Source organism: Ailuropoda melanoleuca, chromosome 4 (genome assembly GCF_002007445.2).
Source record: "Ailuropoda melanoleuca isolate Jingjing chromosome 4, ASM200744v2, whole genome shotgun sequence".
In the NCBI taxonomy this organism is placed as follows: domain Eukaryota; kingdom Metazoa; phylum Chordata; class Mammalia; order Carnivora; family Ursidae; genus Ailuropoda; species Ailuropoda melanoleuca.
This window is the reverse complement of record NC_048221.1, coordinates 38,226,429-38,247,559: the sequence shown is the minus strand read 5'-3', so window position 1 is coordinate 38,247,559 and position 21,131 is coordinate 38,226,429. Positions and strand designations below refer to the sequence as shown.

The 21,131-nt window shown below is 45.9% G+C and overlaps 1 protein-coding gene across 1 annotated transcript in view; it reads left to right on the top strand.

The window, feature by feature from the left end:
• Positions 1-9,722, top strand: part of RYBP (RING1 and YY1 binding protein) — an 89,276-nt gene extending 79,554 nt beyond the window's left edge. Inside the window, exons 5-7 of the mRNA XM_034657251.1 lie at positions 4,893-5,069; positions 5,161-5,259; positions 5,684-9,722. Of these exons, the coding sequence (XP_034513142.1) occupies positions 4,893-5,069; positions 5,161-5,259; positions 5,684-5,936 (529 nt within the window). The 3' untranslated portion in view covers positions 5,937-9,722. The remainder of the gene's footprint in view (positions 1-4,892; positions 5,070-5,160; positions 5,260-5,683) is intronic.
• The last annotated feature ends 11,409 nt before the right edge of the window (positions 9,723-21,131 follow it).

Genomic DNA, 21,131 nt, shown 5'->3' with positions numbered 1-21,131 from the left:
AAGGCTATTAATTGCTTATTTTAGGTTTGTTAGTTGAGAAACCGGTAATTTTGAAGAACTCAGAGTGGCACCTGCATATTGAAGAATTGACTTTTTGCAACATGTTGAAAGTTGTGTCCGTTAAATGTGCTGTTTGTGTGTTGTATGACACTTAAAAGACACATTAGGCAATGTAAATCTGTGGGAGGTAATGATTTCTTACTGATCCACAGTATATCCCATATCATGATAAGGGTTCACTCCTTTTTGGGAGTGTTCCACAGGCAGTGGAAAGCATTCTTGCCAGCCCCCCCTGCCCTTTTCTCCTCCCTTCAGGACAACCAAGTAGTCCTTTCGAGAATGAGGCTGGTGAGGCTAATGAGGCTACTGGCATTCTTGGGGAGTTGTCTAGGGAAGTTGCAGCCTAGGTTAACCTGGGTTTTTCATCCCTGGTACCCTGGGGCCCAAGTCTCTCCCAGACACACACATAGACACACAGAAACAAGTCTGGGCTCTTTAAAGGCAGAGAGACTCATTTGAGGTTGCCTTCATAACAGGAGTCCAGAGAGAGTCCGGATAGACCTGGGTGAAAAATCTCAGCTCAGCTACTTACTAGCCTTAGACAAGTCTCTTTATCTTGCAACTCCTCAGTCTTCTTACTTTGTAAAATGGGGACAGTCCATCTCTCCTGTAGAGGCGCTGTGCCCAGTCTCACGCGTGCTGTGGCAGTCCTGTGACAGCGGCGAAAGGGCTCTGCCTCTGCCTCTGGCACTGCAGGCACTTCGCAGTATCTCCTCTTGGAAAAGCTGGCGTGGCCTCTCTGGAGCAGAGTGTGCCGCGCTCCGTGCGGATTGGACATGCCCATTCTTCCACATGCAATCACAGCACAAGCCTAGGAACAAGACAGGTGGCAGGAGCTGCGGGAACAGTTCGACAGGGTGGCACTTTGGGGTTCACACTTGGTGGGCCTTCTAGTTTTCTTTACCTTCCCCTTCCAAAATGGTTGGCTTTGCTTTTTGAACCAGTAAGTATCGGTATGTACTTTGTTCGGAAACACTGCACCTTTTAAAAATTAGTTAGGTGTGTGGCACGTGGCGGGCTCAGTCAGAGGAGCGTGCGGCTCCTGATCTCAGGGCTCTGAGTTTGACCCCCACGTTGGGTGTAGAGGTTACTTAAAAATAAAATCTTCAAAAAAAATTGGTTAGGTTTATTTCCTACCTCATCCCCTGTACCCTGATTCTAGAAGTTCTATGGGACTTGTTGCCGGGAGGGGGGGTTGAAAATCTCCTATAGTAATTTAAGTAATAAATGCTTTGTTGTTGTGGAGGGTGCAAGTAATGCCTGAGGAGTTAGGTTATTACTTTAGGACATATAAGACATAAAACACAGCAATATTTTTGAAACAACACAGATGCTTTTAGCAGACACACCGTATTTCTTGCTTATTTGCTTATTATCAGATCCCAAATAGCCTTGGGTCCTTCTCATTTATGAGGTTGTGGCCTGGTAGGCTATTGGAGGAGAACAGCACTCAACTTTACCATTCTAGTCCAATATTCATTTTCTTAGAAGCAAGTGAGAACAGTCCCATCTCTGTGCACATGTGCTGCCTGTTAAGAATTACAGCTGAGGGGCGCCTGGGTGGCACAGCGGTTGGGTGTCTGCCTTCAGCTCAGGGCGTGATATCCTGGTGTTGTGGGATCGAGCCCCGCATCAGACTCCTCTGCTATGAGCCTGCTTCTTCCTCTCCCACTCCCCCTGCTTGTGTTCCCTCTCTCTCTGGCTGTCTCTATCTCTGTCAAATAAATATAAATAAAATCTTTAAAAAAAAAAAAAGAATTACAGCTGAGTTTTACCTTCCGTACATGTAGGTTTTTTTCCTGTAGCTACTGGATCATGATGCGTGTGCTGAGGAAGAATTCCGACACTGTATTTGTGGAAGTGTTAGGGAATGATCACCAGGGGCAGAACACACATGGGCCCCCTCACCTGTTGTCCGTGGTATGCACACAGCCTTGGCAGGCCGTCCTTGTTTGCGGGTACTCCATCCTGGACAAGCGTGATGTCTGGCTGGTTGGGTGATTCTTTATGGTCCCTACACTTGTGGTGAGCGTAGCCTACGGAGTTGTTGAATCACCTGAAAGTAATGTAGCACTGTATATCAGCTTTACTCAGATGTAGAAATTAAAATAAGCAATTGCCTTCTGTCTCTGATCATCACTAGCTCTCTCTTCTGCTCTTACTGCCTGCTGCTCACTGAACCAGACACCACTTTTAACGTCCATGGTTTCTGATTCTCTTCTTTGACTTCTAATTTCTGCTCATACCCCCCCCTTTTACCTAGCATCCCTCTCGCGTCTCAGAAGAAAAGTGTCCCCATTCTTTTCCCAGGACTGTCTCAATTGTACTTTCTCTCCTTTGCCCCATGAGTTAACCCCTCTTTTTGCCTGCCTTTGGCCTTTTCCCCTCTTTCAGCAAACAACATGATTTTTAAGTCTCCTTTTCCTGTAGAAATCTCATACGTGGCCTGCTGCTTTCAGTAATGGCCAGAGCCACCCTCTACCTGAGCACCACGATGCTCAGAGAAGGCTCTTTGTTTCCCACTCTGTACTAGCCCTCGTGCAGCCTGTAATCCATCAAGTCTCCCCAGCTCTTGATCCCGTGGGGCCTGCTGCCCTAGAAGTCAGCATTGACGTCCTCCCAGTCACCAAAGCTTGGACCCTCTCGTCCATTCTCATTTTACTTGGTCTTTCTGTGCTATGTTTGTTTATTCTTTATTCATCCAGTAGATAGTTTTATTGAGTACCTGCCATGGTGCTGAATGACATGGTGACAAGAACGATTAAGATGTGATCTTGCCACCGAGAAGTATACAGTTGATCCGCAATTTCAGTACAGTGTTGCAAGTGACGGAACTTTGTAGGGTGTTCTAGAGTGAGACCCCTCTAACTCAGATTGGCTGGGCCTGTTGATTAGGACGGCGGTTACCTTTGATTCTGTTTCCGTTGAAAGTTCTCTTAGACTGGTGTCCAGGTGTCCCTTGTTTTTGCACGTCAGAGTTCTCTGGAGTAAAGTGCACATACTGGCTTAACTGAAATTCTCCCTCAAGGTGTAGTTTTTCATAAAGTTTTTATGGTTTTTTCACAATATTAACTCTGGTCGAGTTACTCATTTTGACACCTGAGCGTTGTTTAGTGTATGGCATTTTATTTTAAGTGATTTAAACTACTCTGTAACCCCTTTAGACAGCTGATCTGTTTGCATGCCCAGTAAGTGCTTGTGGTATGTTTGGTGGCAGTGATGACCTTCCTTGTAAGTATTAACACATTCGAACTTACTGTTCGGCGGAGTAGCATGTGTTGGAATGGCTGCTGCTGCCTTTCTCAGGACCTGGGGAAAAAGGAGGTTACCTTTCACATAGGGTCCTGTGTGTGTTTGGGGACGGGGGCTTAGAGTAAGTACATTCCTCCCTTTCCCTAGGGTACTTCACGTCTGTGTTTGAATCTCTTGCCCAGTGACAAGAGACTGTGGTCTAGGCTGAGGTATACCTGGGACTGGGTTTCACGTGTGCCACCCCATGACCAAGGCCTATGTTGTCGGAGACCAATAGGAAACTTGCTCTGAGATTGCACCTGTGTTGGTCTGTTTCTAGGCAAAGCCACACTGGCACCAAACAAGTACCAGTGCCTTCCATGCTCAGGCTCACCTCGGTGAACTCATGGGGGTGAGCCATTTGTCTCCTCGTCCTGCTTTCCTCCTCATCCACAGCACACCTGCTCTAGGGAGCTCCAGGAACATAGGGGTTAACTGAGGGTTTCAGCATGTCATGTATCTAGTGGCTGTTAGTTTTGTTTTTCCAAATTTTTGTTTGTTTTACCCCCCACCCCCGCTCCTCCTGCAATGTTCCACGGATGAGCAGACCTGGGGTGTCCGGGTTTTTTTCCTGTCCCAATTTTCCGTCCTGGGGAATGAGAGGGAGCTGTAGGGTCTGAAGGTGATGGTTACATTGTGGCAGCCAGTCGGTCACCTCATTAATGACCCATCTGGGTATTTGTTCCCTACCTCATTTTTGGAGACTTTATTCTATTATAAATGGCCATCTAGATGGGAATGTCTTTGAAAATGAATATTGTATAGAAATAATGCATAGGCGCTCCTCTGTCCCTTTCCCATTTGGGTCTGAATGCTCAGGCATTGTGCGGAGTGCTTGGCCGCACTTAGAATTTGTAAACAATAGTGTTAAGAGCTGGTGTCAGTTGGAGATTGGCGGGGACAGAATGGTTGATGACACAATGAATGTATCACTTGTCTGAGGTTTTTTATAGTGACTCTCAGTCTTTCACCCCCTTGGGAGCTAGTATGAACCACAGTTACCTTTTATTGCTCTATGTGTTGTCCATGCCAATCACAGAAGCTGCAGGGGAGCCGACCAAGTTGGAATAATTAGATTGAGAAGTGAATGTCACACTTCTAATTTCATTCTCCTTTCAAGGGATTACCACTGTCCATTTAATAAAATGAGATTAACCCTCTGCAGCAGGAGTATTTGAAAGCTGTCAGTCAGCGTAATCTTGACAGCTCAAAAGAAGTAGTGTTCTTAGCACTCTTAGAAACAGTGTCATGTTTTATGCGCGGAAAGACTTTTTTACTGCAAAGGGATGTGTATGTTTTTGTGAGCACATGCGTACGTGTCGTTAAAAGTAGATATATACACAGGAGGTGGATTTGGAAGAGGCAAAGTTTTACGGACTTATCCATACTGCACAGAAACAATGATGTAGAAATAATAAGTAATTTTGTTTTGAGTTGCCATATACCGATAATAAAATACCCAAGAAAGTATAAAACCAATTTTTTTTTAAAAAGAAATAATTTATAAAGCAAAGAGTGATGTCTTTTCTTGAATGTTCTAGAAAACCTCGGATCAATTCTCAGCTGGTGGCACAACAAGTGGCACAACAGTATGCCACCCCACCACCCCCTAAAAAGGAGAAGAAGGAGAAAGTGGAAAAGCAAGACAAAGAGAAACCTGAGAAAGATAAGGAAATTAGTCCTAGTGTCACCAAGAAAAATACCAACAAGAAAACAAAGTAAGTTCCCAGCTAACTCAGCACACTACATATTATTTTGCGGGTGAATCTAAGCTGTGTTTTAAATGCCTTTTTTGTGTCCCCACCTTAGACCAAAGTCTGACATTCTGAAAGATCCTCCTAGCGAAGCAAACAGTATACAGTCTGCAAATGCTACAACAAAGACCAGTGAAACGAATCACACCTCGAGGTATTTGAAACTAGAATGAAATACAGCCTTGATGCTCTGATTTACTTGGTCCTGAGAAGCCGGGGGCGGTTTTGCGCCTGTGGGTTTGCAGGCTGCGAACGGTGTTGGGGGGCAAGGGGTGTGCTAGGTATGGGCTCTTACCTTGGAAGACACACGTGTGTGTCTTTGTGTGTATGTGGCCTATTTCTGTATCACCGTGGCCACAACAGGAGAAAGATAACACTGATGATAATTTTGCATCGGTCCAAAGCTTTGGACCATTCGTTTAATGGTGGTTTCTATTGCTAAAGTAGTAAGCTTCGGTATATGTGGTGGCGATTTAGATTCATGCCACAGTGACACAAAGTCTCATGTGTATTGATGAAGAAGTCGCTTTGAACCCATAGCTTATTTAATTGGCTGTTCCCCGGGGTGTTGCTTGCAGGCCCCGGCTGAAAAACGTGGACAGGAGCACCGCACAGCAGTTGGCAGTGACTGTGGGCAACGTCACTGTCATTATCACAGACTTTAAGGAAAAGACTCGCTCCTCCTCGACATCCTCATCCACAGTGACCTCCAGTGCAGGGTCAGAACAGCAGAACCAGAGCAGCTCGGGCTCGGAGAGCACAGACAAGGGCTCCTCCCGTTCCTCCACGCCAAAGGGCGACATGTCAGCAGTAAATGATGAATCTTTCTGAAATTGCACATGGAATTGTGAAAACTATGAATCAGGGTATGAAATTCAAATCCTCCACCTGCCCATGCTGCTTGCACCCCCTGGAGAATCTTCTGTGGACATCGGCCTCTTAGTGAAGCTGCCAGGATAATTTCTGCTTGCCATGGGCATCTGGCCACCAAGGAATTTCGCACCCTGACGATTACTCTTGACACTTTTATGTATTCCATTGTTTTATATGATTTTCCTAACAATCATTTATAATTGGATGTGCTCCTGAATCTACTTTTTATAAAAAAAAAAAAAATCTGCTGTGCACAATTTTCCATGTACATTACAACTGGTATTTTGTTTTTGTTTTGTTGGGGGGGTTGGGAGGGGGAGGGATCTTTTATTTATTGTGTTCACAGACTCCATTCTTTCAGCATATCCTTTTAAGTTTAGTTCTTTCTTCCAGTTATACTATGTACTATCAGTTTTGATATAACTATATATATATAAATATAAAATTATATATAAAGGGTTATTTGAAACCAATCCATGGCAACGCTGGTGCTTGATACACTGTGAAGTGAATACAACATTGAACAGTTACAGATCTGGGACAGTCCCTTCTATGAAAGTGCTGAAATTAAATTAAAATCAGTCTTACATGAAGTATGTTCCAACCCACGTGGGAACTTGACTCTCTCATCTGTCTAAAGAGGACTGGACGATAGAAAAATATATATTTTTTAAACAATGTTATCTCAAATTTAAAGACTGCTCCAGATAGCCTGCATTTGCAATGGAATAACTGACAAATCACAAATGGTTTAGTTGGGAGGGCTTTGATCGTTCAAAAGTAACTTAAACTAGCTCCAGAATGCCAAGTATTCGTGTAAGTTCCGGTTACATGTTAACATTGCTGTTCTTACATAAGCACTCATGAAAATATGGTATTCTGTAACTCGAATTCCATCCATTTTCCAGACCTCTACTCATGACTGAGGTAAATATAAATTGTCTCTTAGTTTTAGGATTAAAATCGTCTAAACTGTATTTTTGCTCCATACAAGAAGCAACTCCCTATTTCCACTTTGCACGTGACATTGCACTCGTGGTTTTCGTAATTGAAATTGGTTTGCCTCGTGTCCCTTCCTTTTCCTTACCCTACCAATTTAGTTATGAGAATTCTTTCTCTTTTTTAAAAATCTACTCTTGTTTGCTTTACTGAACAAAGGTTATCAACTGCACATCCAGTCCCGACATGGAGCTTTTCAGTGTTTGGAGACATTTCTCAATTCCCTGCTGTGGGAAGGAACTCAAGTGGTGAATGGTTTAAGCACTAGCAGCCAGAATTGCAGGGAAAGCTCATACTTCCTGCGAGCCTGTGATCTTTTTCTTTCTCATCATAAAGATAGCTTGAGCAAACCCTTTCAAGGTTTCTTTTCACTCATTTTTTTACTGTCTTGCAAAAACAAACAAAAAACAAAGACCACTAATAACGATTCCACCCTCTCCTTATTTTTCAAATGTTTTGTTTTGCTTTGTTTGGATTTAGGGTCTCTCTTCCCTTTGACTCTTACATTCTTATCCGCACGGTTTATAGGCTTCAGAGTCATTTCAAGCATGGGAACTTGGTGGTACCTTCCTTTACTTGATCATACTGAAGGGCTCACGGGAGGGCAGCCGAATTGTGATGAAGCGCCACGTTTTGGTGTGAAAAACCTGGTTTGCTTAAGAACAGAAGTACTTGTCTGTGGAGGCAACGAGTAAAAAAGAAACAATTAACAGCTTGATTTGAGTAGCCAACAGGAAAGGTTCCTTTCACATTTACATTAAAACTATTCTGTAATCACTAATGTACCATAATTCAAATTCTGTTCTCAAAGGTATAGATGATAAAGCAGTGCCATTTGTTGCTGTGGTCCTATTCTCAAATGCATGGACAATTGTTCCCCTCTTTTTAAAATAATGCTTGTATCTGGGATGCAAGCTATGCTATCTTTTTAAATACATTTTTAAAGTATTTATTAATGAACCAAAGGAAATTAGATGCTTTCTGTAAGCATCAGAATATATAATACATAGTGATTTGACTATGAATTTTAAATCCACATTTTAATATTAGTGGGATATTGCAAAGACATTCCTTCTAAAGTTTTAATATTCCTTTTATTAAGGGTCTCAGGGAGGGTAAATTAGTCAGCCATATTTATTTTCCAGAGATGTAAGGAATTGCTACGTTTTTTAATTAACTTTTCAAAAAAATTTAAATGCCACCAAACTCATGTGGGTTGCACTGCTTTTTGAACCAATAAGTGTTGGTATGCACTTTGTTCAGAAACACTGTGTACTTTTTCAAAATTGGTTTCATGTAAAGTGATTGGACCCCTAGGTTAGTGGAAAAAGCTGATTAACCAGCTACTCATAGGCTGCTAATTAATTCATTGCCAATGTCTTGGTTTTTCAGTTTTGCCTCCGTGATAAATCAATACATGACAGAATGGGGAGGGGTGAAGGAAGGGAGGATTGCTATAGAACATGTGAGATGAAAGCGGCATTTGGATAGAACTGCAGCTAACAGTGGGACTTCCCCTCAGCAGATGTGATCGCGCCAGTCCTCGAGCTGCCGTTTTGTCTTCTGTTGAGGTAGTGAGGTGGTAGGTACCTTACTTACACTTCTAATTTCTGAAATTGATAACATCCCTCAGGCATGTATTCTGGAAATGGAATTCCTGTAACTTCCTGCATTTGCAGTTGGCCCTACAATTAGTAGGCAGCGCATAAAAACACTAGTGTAGATTATAAAGATACACATCAAAAGAGGACCAGAAATACTTGGTATTCAGTGGCACAGTAAGCAGGTTATAAAAACAAAACAAACAAACAAAAAAAAAACAAAAGCACAGTGTTACGCTTGCAAGTTTCCATTTGTTTTACTACCACACGATCTTTCACACTTGTGCGTGCGCACACACACAGAGCTTACCTGACTTGCTCTGCTTGAGTCATGCAGTTTTAAAAGTAAAGACATCTTGACACCCACAAAATATTTTAATCAAAACCTTTCAGTTTCAATCTGGATCTTTAAAAACATTGGCAGAAGCTTCTGTGAGTTTAGTTCCACTAAGATGTTCCACCTGCCTTATCAAGACCATTCTCAGTCTACTTTTTTAAGCTACCGTATCTTAAATTATTGAAAATTTATTAATTGCTGAATATATAATAACCTTTGCTTGTATGTAACCGAAAATGGTTTAAGAGCCAACATTTAGAGTATGACAATGGAGCTGAACAGTTTTTAATGCGCAAGCAGTTCTGTTCTTGTGTATGACTTGTAACCTTAATTTACTGTGTAAAGATGGTTACATTATTTCCTTAGCTTTGTTTGTTGGAGACAAATAGAGAATGCTTGTTAAGTATGTCAAAACATAATCTTATCTTGTGAATTTTTGTTAATGTATTATACGAGCTATATTTTTCATTTGCCCAGAAAGACAGCTTGTATAACGCTTTTGGAAGTTTCTGCTCTGTAACGTCTTTAGAGCTGACAGTCTGTTAGGTTTGTTTTTTTCTCCATGCTAAAGTGTCAGATGGTGGTTTTGTGAACTGGTCAGAAATTCACAGGTCTTAAATGTTTTGGGAAAATTTATATTGGACACTGCTCTTTGTCTAGCAAATAAAAGATGTTAATATATTCCTGTTACTGGCATGTGCACGACTATGTTATTAGAAGCCACTTTATCATTTTCCTGCTTTAAATAGAAATGTCTATTTATGAATTCTGCTTGTAGTTTTTTCACAAATAAAATAGTAAAATTTACGTGGAAATCTTTATTTTCTTGTGTACAGATTTTAGCCCTTGTGCTCGGATTTTTAGCTTGTGGGGTATTTCCAATGGGAGCAGGAGACTAAGGAGGACTCAAGTTCTTCATCAAACGCAAGTTGATTTGGGTGTCTCGGGACGCGTCTCTGAGCGTAGCAGCAAACGTGATTGAACAAAATGTCCAGATTGGGGAAGAAAACCAACTAATGTGTCTAAGCTTGTCCTTTGAGATCGGTGGCAGGGATTTAAAGGAGATGATGGCTGATGACAGTTCAGTGGATGACTGAAAATCCTCAGAAGACAACCCGTTGGTGGCCAGGTGCAGTTAGGTATGCTAACTCGGATATCAGCGACACACAGCGTCAGGCCTAAAAGCCATGCAGACAGCTGGGGGACTGCTGCCGAGAGGCCCCGGAAGGGGCTGTACCCTTCCAAAGAATACGGAAACCACTCAAAACACTTCAGGATCCACCCTGATTACTCTTCTCTGTCCTGAATTTGCACTCGAACCAACACCGAAAGGAAGACCATGTAAAATGGTGCAGGACGCCGAGCTGGAGAATGAGCCTGTCCTGGCAAAAGGAAACTGCAAACTATGTTCTTTGTCCTTTTCCAGTACTGAGTGCTAACCGTTACGTCTGGCTTCTCAGAATTCTCAGGATCTGGAAGGGTGGAAGGGATCAGATGACGTCTCGTGGTTCCCAGGGGCTAGTGTGGGTACAGATGGGCGACGGGCTTTCAGCTTTCTTTGGTACCTAAGGAGTCCTGTATGAGGGTCCCCACTGCTGGTGGCACTGGCTCCACCCTTTGGGGGAGGATAGAAGCTGCCCCTCCCCCTAGATAGAGGCATACAGCAAGAGCTTGGCTCTTTGAGTGAAAGTGCAAGCATGTCTCTTAGGGAAACAGTATGGATCCTTTCTGGTCATGAGGGCAAGGGGGGGAGGCAAAGGCTCCTTCCCTCTTGCCCTTGGCTAAACCCCAGCGTTGACACATGTCCACACCCCCCACTGAGGAACACCGTGGCTGGGGTGTGACAACAACATGGTAAGACACATGGTAAATTGGTCTTGGTCATGGATAGGATGATCTCTGAAGCTGGAAAGTGCCCAGGCTTCTGCTCTGTTTTCAGAGTCCTGTGACCTGGCAATTAGCCAGCCTCTGCCCCGGGGCAGCAAAGAGAAGATGAGGGATATCAGGGAGGCCCTTGGTCTGTCTCATCCTTGACCTCCCAGCAGTTCTGAAGAGTTACTCTGAACCCTTAAAGTCACAGCAGGGAGAGGTTCAGAACCATCTTTGTATTGGAATTAAAAACTCTTGATCAAGGTGTTGTCAAAGAAGCTAGGGTCTAGCCTGGCTGCTGCTCATGGTGTTATTAGGAAGGCACAATCTTTTCCCCAGCAGTCCAGGCTCTGTTAGGGCAATAGAAATGGACTACTGAAAACTGCAGGGAGGGCCCCCTGATTTTTCTAGAAAAGATCATGGGACACATCTGGAAAGATGGAGGTGCTCAGGTCAGGGCAGACCGTAGAGTGAAAGTAGATAATCCAGGTGTTAACGTTCTGCCCCGGTAAACCTGCCTTCTGTCCAGGCAGTCATCACAAAGCTCACTCTGGGGCATCTGGTGACTAGGTATTTCTGTAGTCCCAATGACGCAGCTAAGGGGGAGGAGTGTGCGGATCCAGACTGAAATTGGCCCACTCCTGCAGGTGCTTTTCACCTAGACTGGGCGTATGAGTGACAGCCCCTCCTCCTGTTCTCCCCATCTCCAGCCTGTGCCAGAGACCACGAATCAGCCACAGTACTCGGGTCGGTTAGCTGAACTCAGACTCCGAATCCTCAGCACAGTTCTGCAGGCTTCCTGGCCCCAAGTTCCTGTGTGGTAAAACTCATTTGCCATTCCTGCCCCGGACCAAAGCCACTCAAAGCAATCGGAGCGCCCTACAAGGCTGATTTTAATCAACTCTTCAGTCACGGGGCACTCCCTGGGGCCACAGGAATTCCCAACCGAAGGCTGGCTGAGAGGCCTGGAGGAGTGAGGAAAGACGAAAACGAAACCCAACGCCAGCTCTTCGAAAGGCTCAGCTTTCCTGTTCAAGGTGGGACCAGAGGAGAAGGCCAGTGCTAAGCACTGTAGCTTTAAGTGCCAGACCCATAGGCCTGCTGGCAGTGATGGGTGTCGCCTTGTTGGTCTGCCATGTAGGCCACACTGTGACCTGCCCAGGCTGTCACACCGGTTCTGCCAACCCCAGGGACTCTCAAATACCAGGGCAAAACACCAAACGGATGTGATTCCTGGAAGCAGCAAGATACACCCTTGGAGTCAGAACTGTAGAAGACTCCCTCCTTTACCTGACTGGGTGACCTTGGGCAAGTCAGCCACCTTAGGCTCCTCCTCCTCCTCTGCCCTGTTCTCTGCTCCCAGTGGCAATGGGCCAGTGCCCCCGTGGTTGTCTCTAGTTGTCATGGTTTTCATAATAATAGGGAGCAACCTTCTTTTCAAGAACATTCACTCCGATGCTTCACTGATGTCAACACTGGGCATGAGTGAGAAAGGTTTGTTCTGTTTTGTATTTTTTTTCTTTTTATATTGTATATATGTGTGTGTGTGAGTGTGTGTGTGTGTATGTGTTGCCCCCTGGCCTGGAGCAAGCAGTTGGTTGCAAGCCACATGTAAATCAATCCAGTGGTATTTTTCACAGCTGCTTGGTGTTTCTATATCTACAAACAGTGTTACAATGAATATGGCTTTTCTTCATTAAAAGTTTGATTTTTTTTAAATGACGTTCACTGCCCTGTTGCTATCAAAAAAGAAAAAGTTTCCGGTCCGCGGAAGAATTTGAGATCTCAGAGTGCCTGGCTCATGCACCGTAGGAGCTTAGTAAGCGTCCGCGGTGGGTTGCATGCGTACCTCCCTGCTTGCATACCCGTGCGTGCCTCTCTACATACGCACATGCGTCCTCATGGAGAAGGGGGTTTTCCACACATGCATCAGTGTCACTAGCTCCTGGCATAGAGAAGTTTGAGCTACAAACCACTAGATCAGCCACAAATACACTCACGGAGAGTGAACTGTAGACAAGAACCATTTTTTCAGCCTGAGTAATTCAGCCATCACAGCAGCCCCAGCAGCAGGAGAGCTCCGTGTATGGGAGCAAGGCAGATACATAAATTGTATTCATTGCCTCTTCACATTTAAAGGAATTTGTTCCCATTTGGAGAAGTCTCCAGTAGAGTTGTCTCATTGGCTGGAATTATAACAATCTGCCAGAGTGGAAAATGTGTGAATGTGAGGCATTCCCAAGAGGCGAGACCCTCTAATAAATTATACTGTAACGTTCCAAGCGACTCCTGCGTGCAGAGATCATCCTGACAATGCTGACGAAGGCAGCAAACAAATAGGCTAATAGGGAGAATTGCAAGCACCTCCATTCATCGGGGAGCAATCAGCAGCCGCTGGTGGACAGATGGGCCAGCTCGCCTGTGTGGCCGGCAAGCGGTGGGGACCGCTCTGGTGGCCGCTGAGCAGAGATGGGGCGCCCACAACAGGCTGGGCTCGCTGCTCTCCATAGAAGCCCGTAAATCCCGAGCGAGAACATATGCCTCAGTGGCACTGAGTGAACTGGGACTGGCGGGCGTGCATGGCAGGTCCTGGGAACGACAGTTGCCTAGGACCCTTTTTTCTGTTCCCAGCTCTATGACAAGTCCTCATTTCATCCTGACTCCAAATACATTCTACTCTACGCGGAGGGCCATCACCTTAGCGAAGTTGATTTAAGCAGCAAGAACAACACACTTTCTGGGTACTAATTTTAGTGCTTTACTAACTCAATCCGCACAAAGTATGGAATAGAGTCAGGGTGGGCGAATTTCAGCCCGTGGGCCAAATCCTTCCCCACTGCCTGTTTCTGTACGGCCCATGAGCTAAGGATGGATTTTACATTTTTAAATGGTTGAAAAAAATTTTTAAAGAATAATATTTGTGATGTGAAAATTATATGAAACTCAAATTTCAGTGTCTACGGATAAAGTTTTATTGGAACATAGCCATGCCCATTCGTTCCTGTATTGTCTATGGCTGCTCTCCGGCTACGAGGGCAGAGTGGAGCTAGTGCAGTGGAGACCATGTGGCCCACAGAGCCTATATTTATTATCTGGCCCCTTAGAGAAAAAATGTACTGCTCCCTGGAATACACTCCCATCTGTCACATTCTATGAGGTAAGCGCTGACATCGCACTCAGAGTCTAGAAGGGTTACTGGCAGAGTCGGATAAATGGTTGTGGAATGAAGGCATCGCTCCCTGCCTGTTTTACAAATGAGGAAACTGGAGCGCAGGGATTTTAAGGAACTTGCCCAAGGCCACCCGGCTAATAAGTGGAAGATTTGGGATTCGAATCAAGGCCATATAATTCAGAGTCCTGGATTTTAGTGTTCAAGAGGCTGAATGGGCAGCTTCCTCCAAAGTATGTTCCTTGAACACAAGTTAGGCCAGATGCCTAGCTGTGGCCAAATAAATTTGGTTGAAATCCTGTTTAATATAGAAGCCCTCTTGGAGTTTCACCGTGATCATTAGCATATCAAAGGCTCTGTGAAGTCCTGCAGGAAAAAAACCCGTTTCACTTTCTTTAATATGGTGTTTTTAAAACTTATTCCACCAACTAATATAACTCTGGGGGGAGCATTTGTGAAAAGATTTGTAGTTAAGACTTACTGGGTACAGTTGGCCTGTGGCCGTGAGAAAATTACTGAGCCTCTCTGAACCCGTTTTATTTTTTCTCTGTAGAATGGTAACAGGGGCATGAAGATTTCCTGAGCTGCTAAGTTCCTGGGTCCTGCCTGGTAGATATCTACAAAATGTCAGTTTCCTGCTCGCCGAGGTAACTCGGGGCTCCTGCACACTGGCCATTTCCTACCTTTGAGGCCACAGGTGGAACGACAGTAGCTTTCCAAAGGGACATCATGTCACCATTAGGAGGATCCGACCACTCAGGGTGTAAAACAGAAGCCCCAGCGCGAGAGGGAAGGCCTGGCATCCTAACTGCGGGCAGGAGAGTCCCCACACCAGCCCCCGCCCGGCGTGTGCGTGCCAGCAGCGTGGGCAGCCCAGCCCGCGCGCTCCGCCTCCTGGGTTTCTCCGCTGTCCCTTTCTGGGGACATCTAACAGTGAGTCCCGGCCGTCAGCTGTGCTCGGCAGTCCGCTCTCATCGTAGTCACTCCTGCTTAAGTGAGTCCTCCTTGACTCCCTGGACGCCGGAAGCCTTTCTTCCTGACAGCAGGTGAGGCATCGGCCGCCTCTGGACGTGACCATCCACTTCAGTGCCTGCGGAAGTCCCCGCCGCCCGCAACCCAGACATCTGAAGAGTTAGCTTAATAGAGTCAGCTGCGCGGAGGAGGGGGGTCTGGGCTCCGGGCCGAGGGGGCAGGGGGCGGGGGGAGGGGAAGGGTGTGCTGTTGCGCCAGGGTCCCAGCCGCCCTTCCCTCACCAGTGTCACGTGGGCCGGACGGGGCAGGGTGGAGTGGGGGGCCGGGGAAGGGAACGGAGAAGGGGAAGGGGCCGGGAGGCAAGGTGGCAGGCTACCGGGTGGGCAGGAGAGGCTGGACCGCAGTGTCGTTACCGGAAACACGGAAGAAGGAAACCTAAGACCTGGAAGACCTGTCCCGTGCTCTTGTACCCTCTTTTCTGCCTGCCCGTCCGCTGCAAAGTGGAAGGGGCCCTGCAGCCTAGAAGGGGAGGGGCAGGCAGGAGGACAGGTGGAGGCCCGTCTGGCAGAGAGGGGGTTCTCTCAGGCACTGCTGAGCGCCTCTGATACCCTCCCTCCCTTCCCGGAGTCCTCCCCCACACGGAAGCTTCTGGTTTGGCCTTGCCAGCTGTCTTTTGGAAAACAGACTCTCCGGTTGCAGGACCACTGGTGCAGACAGGCATGCACCCCAAGAAGCAGCAGGCCCCGTGGGAAAGCTCAGATGGGGGCCAGCCCTCCACCCCATTGCCCCCAAGGGCTTAAACTTCTTTTTTTTAGACTTTCTTTATTTACTTGAGAGAGAGAGAGAGAGATGGAGAGGATGAGTGGGAGGAGGGCAGAGGGAGAAGCAGACTCCCTGCGGAGCAAGGAGTCTGATTTGGAACTCCATTCCAGGACTCTGGGATCAGGACCTGAGCTGAAGGCAACACTTAACTGACTGAGCCACCCAGGTGCCCAGGGCTTCACCTTTTCTTCCCCCCAGTTTTGTATGCCTCTGCTTAGCTGTTTTCTCTTAATTCGTCAGATGTCAGCATGTTTCCCTTCACTCTGCCCACTCTAAGTCTTTGCCTGCAAGGAGTCCACCCTGGAAACGAGAGTCCGACCGATTTCCCGTTAAACCATCACAGACTGTACACAGACACGACAGTCCTTACACCTTGACAGCCCTTGCCCGGTGTTGCCAAGTGCACAGCCAGACTGAAATCCGTCTGATTAGAAGGGCCATATTTGAATATAAAAACAAGGACATCTTCCAATTATGCGGTAGAGATTCTTAATGTCCTCGAATGATGGAAGGGAGGCAAACATGCTTTAATTTTGCCTGATTCCTCAGGCTTCCGACTTGGGACTTCAAGGTGATGGCTGGAACTCTGTCCGTCAACGTGGATCATGCGGTCATCTTAAGGATGGAAACTACATAGTAAGGATTAAAAGAGCTGAAAGATAGAGCCTGGGTCCCGGATGACTCCGTGGAGCTGTCGTCCTAGGACGCCCCGCCGAGCTCCTGACCCCTTATAGGTGGACGTAAACTTCTCTTTTATTTAAACCCCTGTGTGTTAGTTAGGGCTCTCCAGAGAAGGAGAACCAGTAGAAGATATATATATATATCTCCACTGCAGGCCAAGAAGGATCCAGACCATTTTGGCATGACTCTCACTTCCTATATATGACTTTCTCCCTGAAGAACAAAGGATGTGTATCAGGCAGAAAATAGGATGGCCACATGAGTTAACAGGCAAGCTGTCGAGTGGCATCAAGCTGCACAGATCCCCACCCGAATCAGGCAGCTCAGGCTGTGTTCTGCTGCTGTAACAGAGCATCTCAAATCTGCAAAGTGCACAACAACAAAGGTTTGTTTCTCACCCAGGTTTTGAGTCTCTCTCAGCTCCGCTTCCTGTCCTCTTGACTCTGGAACCCAGGCTCGCTTTGGGATATTATGGTCTGTCTTGAGGCGGAAAAAAGGATAGCAAAACATGCCTGGCCCCTTCCGGCCTCTATTTAGAGGTGACACACGTCACTTCCACTCACATTTCATTAGCCAAAGAATCACACAACCACACGGGATAGGGCTATATAATCGTCCCCCAGGCTGGGTGCCACGGGGTGGGGCAGCAAATGTTTTGAGCATTAACTAGCCTACCACACCATTTCACTGGGCTATAAGAACAGACACAGAAATTGACCAAGACTTAGAAAGAACCAACTCCAACTTCACTTCCTTCGTGCCAATCCCTTCACCCTCCCGTCCCCAAGCAGAGACTCTGAGCAGAAAAAAACTGGTTTCCCTTTCTGGCTGCCTTGTTAACAATGGGAGAAAAGTAAAGCCAGGTGGAGGCACGGGGAACTCCGGGAGAGCCAGGCTGAAGGTTAATACTGCCCCACATTCCCAGTCACCTTTTTGCTTCTAGTCTGATTCCTCTAAAGGGAAAACTGGGAAATGTTCCTGAAGTGGGGGAATTCTGTGGTCTGAGGTTTTGGGTTTGGGGAAGAGATGAAATTTCAGTTACACATTTCATTGCTTCTGCTCTGCAAGGTCCCTGTGTGAGTCTGGTCCATCTCTGGTGCCCTTGGTGCTGAGTCTCCTGTGTGATCCAAAGACAGGACTGGTAAGAAGTGTACGAGCTTCCTACTCCACCATTAGCCCATCTCTTCATGCCCTCGATCCTGGCCTTTCTATCAGGACACTTTAATGTGCAGTGATGCTTCCTAGATATGCCCTACTCCACATGCCCCTAGTCTGCAGAATCTCCTGGATCGACAAGTCATGTTAAGTGTTATAGATTGAATTGTGTCCCCCCAAATTCATACACTGAAACTCTAACTCCCAATGTGAGCTGTTTGGAGTTAGGGCCTTTAAAGACATATGTAAAGTTAAGTGAGGTCATGAGAATGGGCTTCCTTAAGGAACTAGTGTCCTACTAAGAAGGGGTAGAGACACCAGAGACCTGTCTGTCTCAGCACACACAGGGAAAAGGCCATGTGAGGACACAAGAAGGCAGCTGTCTACAAGTCAAGGAGAGAGGCCTCACCAGAGACCTCCTGATCTTAGATTTCCTGCCTCCAGAACAGTGAAAAAATAAATGTACCTATTAAAATAGGTGTTCTTTAAGCCACCCTTGAAGTGGTATTTTGTTATACAGCCCTAGCTGACTAATCCATTAAGAGTAACAGCAGCCCCAGCATCCAGTCCTGCTTTCCTTCTCTTCCGTTTCCCTGTCTTCAGAGGAAACTCTTTTTTATTCCTTATCACTATTTCTTTGGTACTTCTTTCTGTGGGTCATAAGAATCATGCCCAGTGGGCTCCTTTCTGTGTTTTCCATCTTACCTGTTACCTCTTGACTTCTGCTATGGGAGGTAAGATTTTAGCTCTCTTTCCTGCTGCCCATTTTCACTCTACAAATATAGACTTCCCCCTGACCCCTGCCCCACTCGCTGTATTATTATATCATATTCGATTAGATCAGTGTTGGTATTTATATTATTTTTACTATATACGTGTACCTCACAGTGGAGTTTTATGGTAAAACTATGACTACTTTGTCTTTCTTTTGGTTTGTTTTCCTGGAGTAATTCTTTTTGTTTATTTGCTTATTTCTCTATGCATTTATCACCAATTCAAAAACAAACATACACGAGCTTAGTCAGGCCCCATGCATCCTGGAGTGAGGGGTGAGCCCAGGGAGCAGGCATGAGAAGCCACACTGGTCGGACAGAGCATGGCACTGACACATGGGCTTTCAATCCAAGGGCTATCAATGAAAAGTCTCTTGAGAGAGGTGTGGACGAGGATGGAGAGGCACCCCCAGACTTTAGCAACAGGGGGAAACAATTACCAGTGCCAGGCCTGAAGGGCAAAGGGAGGAAATAGGGTTACTGGTGCCCAGTGGATTTGGAGCTGTGGAGGAGGGGCAGCTTGCAGGATCTGCGGTCAGGGAGGGTAATGTAGCCCCCGCCAAGAGGGTCACATCAAGGAGACAGAGAGGGGCACAAGAGACAGTTGACCTCCCTTGCTTCATCCCCTCTCATCTTCTGCCAGTGTTACTCATTTGCAAACCCAACAGGAAGCCAAGGGCGAGGGAGCCCAGAGTTATGATCCACAGGAAGAGCCACCTGGAAGCTGCTGGTCAGGAAAGGGGAGGAAATGCAGAGGGGAGGGTGAAACTAAAGGCAAACTGGCACACTCTCACTGGCCTGCCCCATCATTTTTTGCCAAGATTCATTGGCTTCAGGTGTCCTAGTCTTAGCTTCTTGGAGACATCTCTCCTAGAGTCTCCTGACCTGTCCCCATCCAGGCTTTCACTGCAGGACCTCCCTTGACCATCATCCTGGTCTTTTCTTTTCCATTGTAGCTCCTGTTTCCTGTCATCCCAGTCTTCCTCTTTCTTGCTTTACTCCCTCATTTTAGTGGAGCTCATCCTCCACTAGTTTCCTGAGAAAGGATGTGCATGTGAGCGCTTTATTCTTTGAGACCTTGCAAGATCAACAATGTCTTTACTCTTCCTTCATACCCACCTGCCGCAATCTAATCTTGGAAGTCATTTTTCTTCCTCACATCTGGTGACACTGATGAGAAGCCTAAAGCCCTCTGGTTCCGGATCCTGTGTGTGGGATGTATTTTTCCCCCCTCTGGACATTTAAAGAAGCTTATCTGGGGCCTGGCTGGTTCAGTCAGTTGAGCATGTAACTCTTGGTCTCAGAGATGTGAGTTTGAGTCCCACACTGGGTGCAGAGATTACTTAAAAATAAAACCTTTTTTTTTATTTTTGGGCGCCTGGGTGGCTGAGTTAGTTAAATGTCCAACTCTTGATTTTGGCTCAGGTCATGGTCTCAGGGTTGTGGGATTGAGCCCTACGTCAGGGTCAGTGGGGAGTCTGCTTGATATTCTCTCCCTCTTCCTCTGAAGTTCTTCCATGTCCCCAGTACACTGACACTTCGTGACTATGCTCTTTGTTTTGGGTCTATTTTCACAACTGTTCCGAATGCCCAGTGGGTGCTTTCAATCCCCAAATTCAAGTCATTCAGTGTTGGGAAACTCCCTTGAACTATTTCACTGATGACTTCATTTTCTCTTTTTCTTTCTGGAACTTCTGTTATCCAGATACTATACCTCCTTTGATTTTCTGGTGATTTCTGTCTTGTGTTCTTTTTATGCTTTTGTTCTTCTTAGAAAGAAGTGATCTCATGCTATGGGTTGAATTGTGTCCCTCAAAAGATGTTGAAGTCCTAACCCCCAGTGTCTGTGAATGTGACCTTATTTGGAAATAGGGTCTTCGCAGAGGTAATCAAGTGAAACTGAAGTCACTAATGTAGGTCCTGATCCAGTATGACGGGTGTCACTATTGCATGGGCAGTTTGGACACAGAGATGGACATGCACACAGGGAGAACACAGGGTGAAAACAAAGGCAGAGACTGGGCTGATGTTTCTACAAGCTGCAGGACACCAAGAATTGCCAGAAAACCATCAGAAGCGGGGAGAGAGGCAAGGAACAGATTCTCCTTGTAGAGTCCTCACAAAGAACTAACCTCTGCCAATACCTTGATTTGGGAGTTCTGGACTCCGGAACTGTGAGACAATAAATCTCTGTTGCTTTAAGCACCCCAGTCTGTGGAACTTGGTTAGAGCAGCCCCAGGAAACTGATACACCTCATCTTTGCCTTCCATTTCTTCTATTAAGTTCTTCATTTCTTCTGTCATGTTTCCAATTTCCAAGAGCCATTTTTTGTTGTTGTTCTGTACATTTCCTTTTTGTTATTTCCACCTCTTATTTCATGCCTGCCATATATTTTCTCATCTGAGGAAATTAATGATGATTTAAAGCTTTCTCTTCTCAGACCAGTCTGCTATTGTGAAGTTCCTTGTTTTATGTCCTGGGAAAGATTCTTCTCAGGTGTCTCTAAATCTCCTATTTAATAGAGAAGGTCTAAGAGGCTAAAAACACCAAGCCAAGAATAGAGCTTTTTAAATGTAGAGGGACAGGGGGGACCTCTTTTTTGGGAAACGCCGAATGTAAATCTCTTCAGGTCTTTCCATTAGGGCTCATCAGACACTTCCAAGTTCCTGGCTGGAGGAAGAGACATACAGGGGGCAATGTAGAGCCTCAGCCTTCATCACGGACAGTCACACATCCTCTGCCTCACACTTTCCAGGAAATAAACCTCCTTTCTG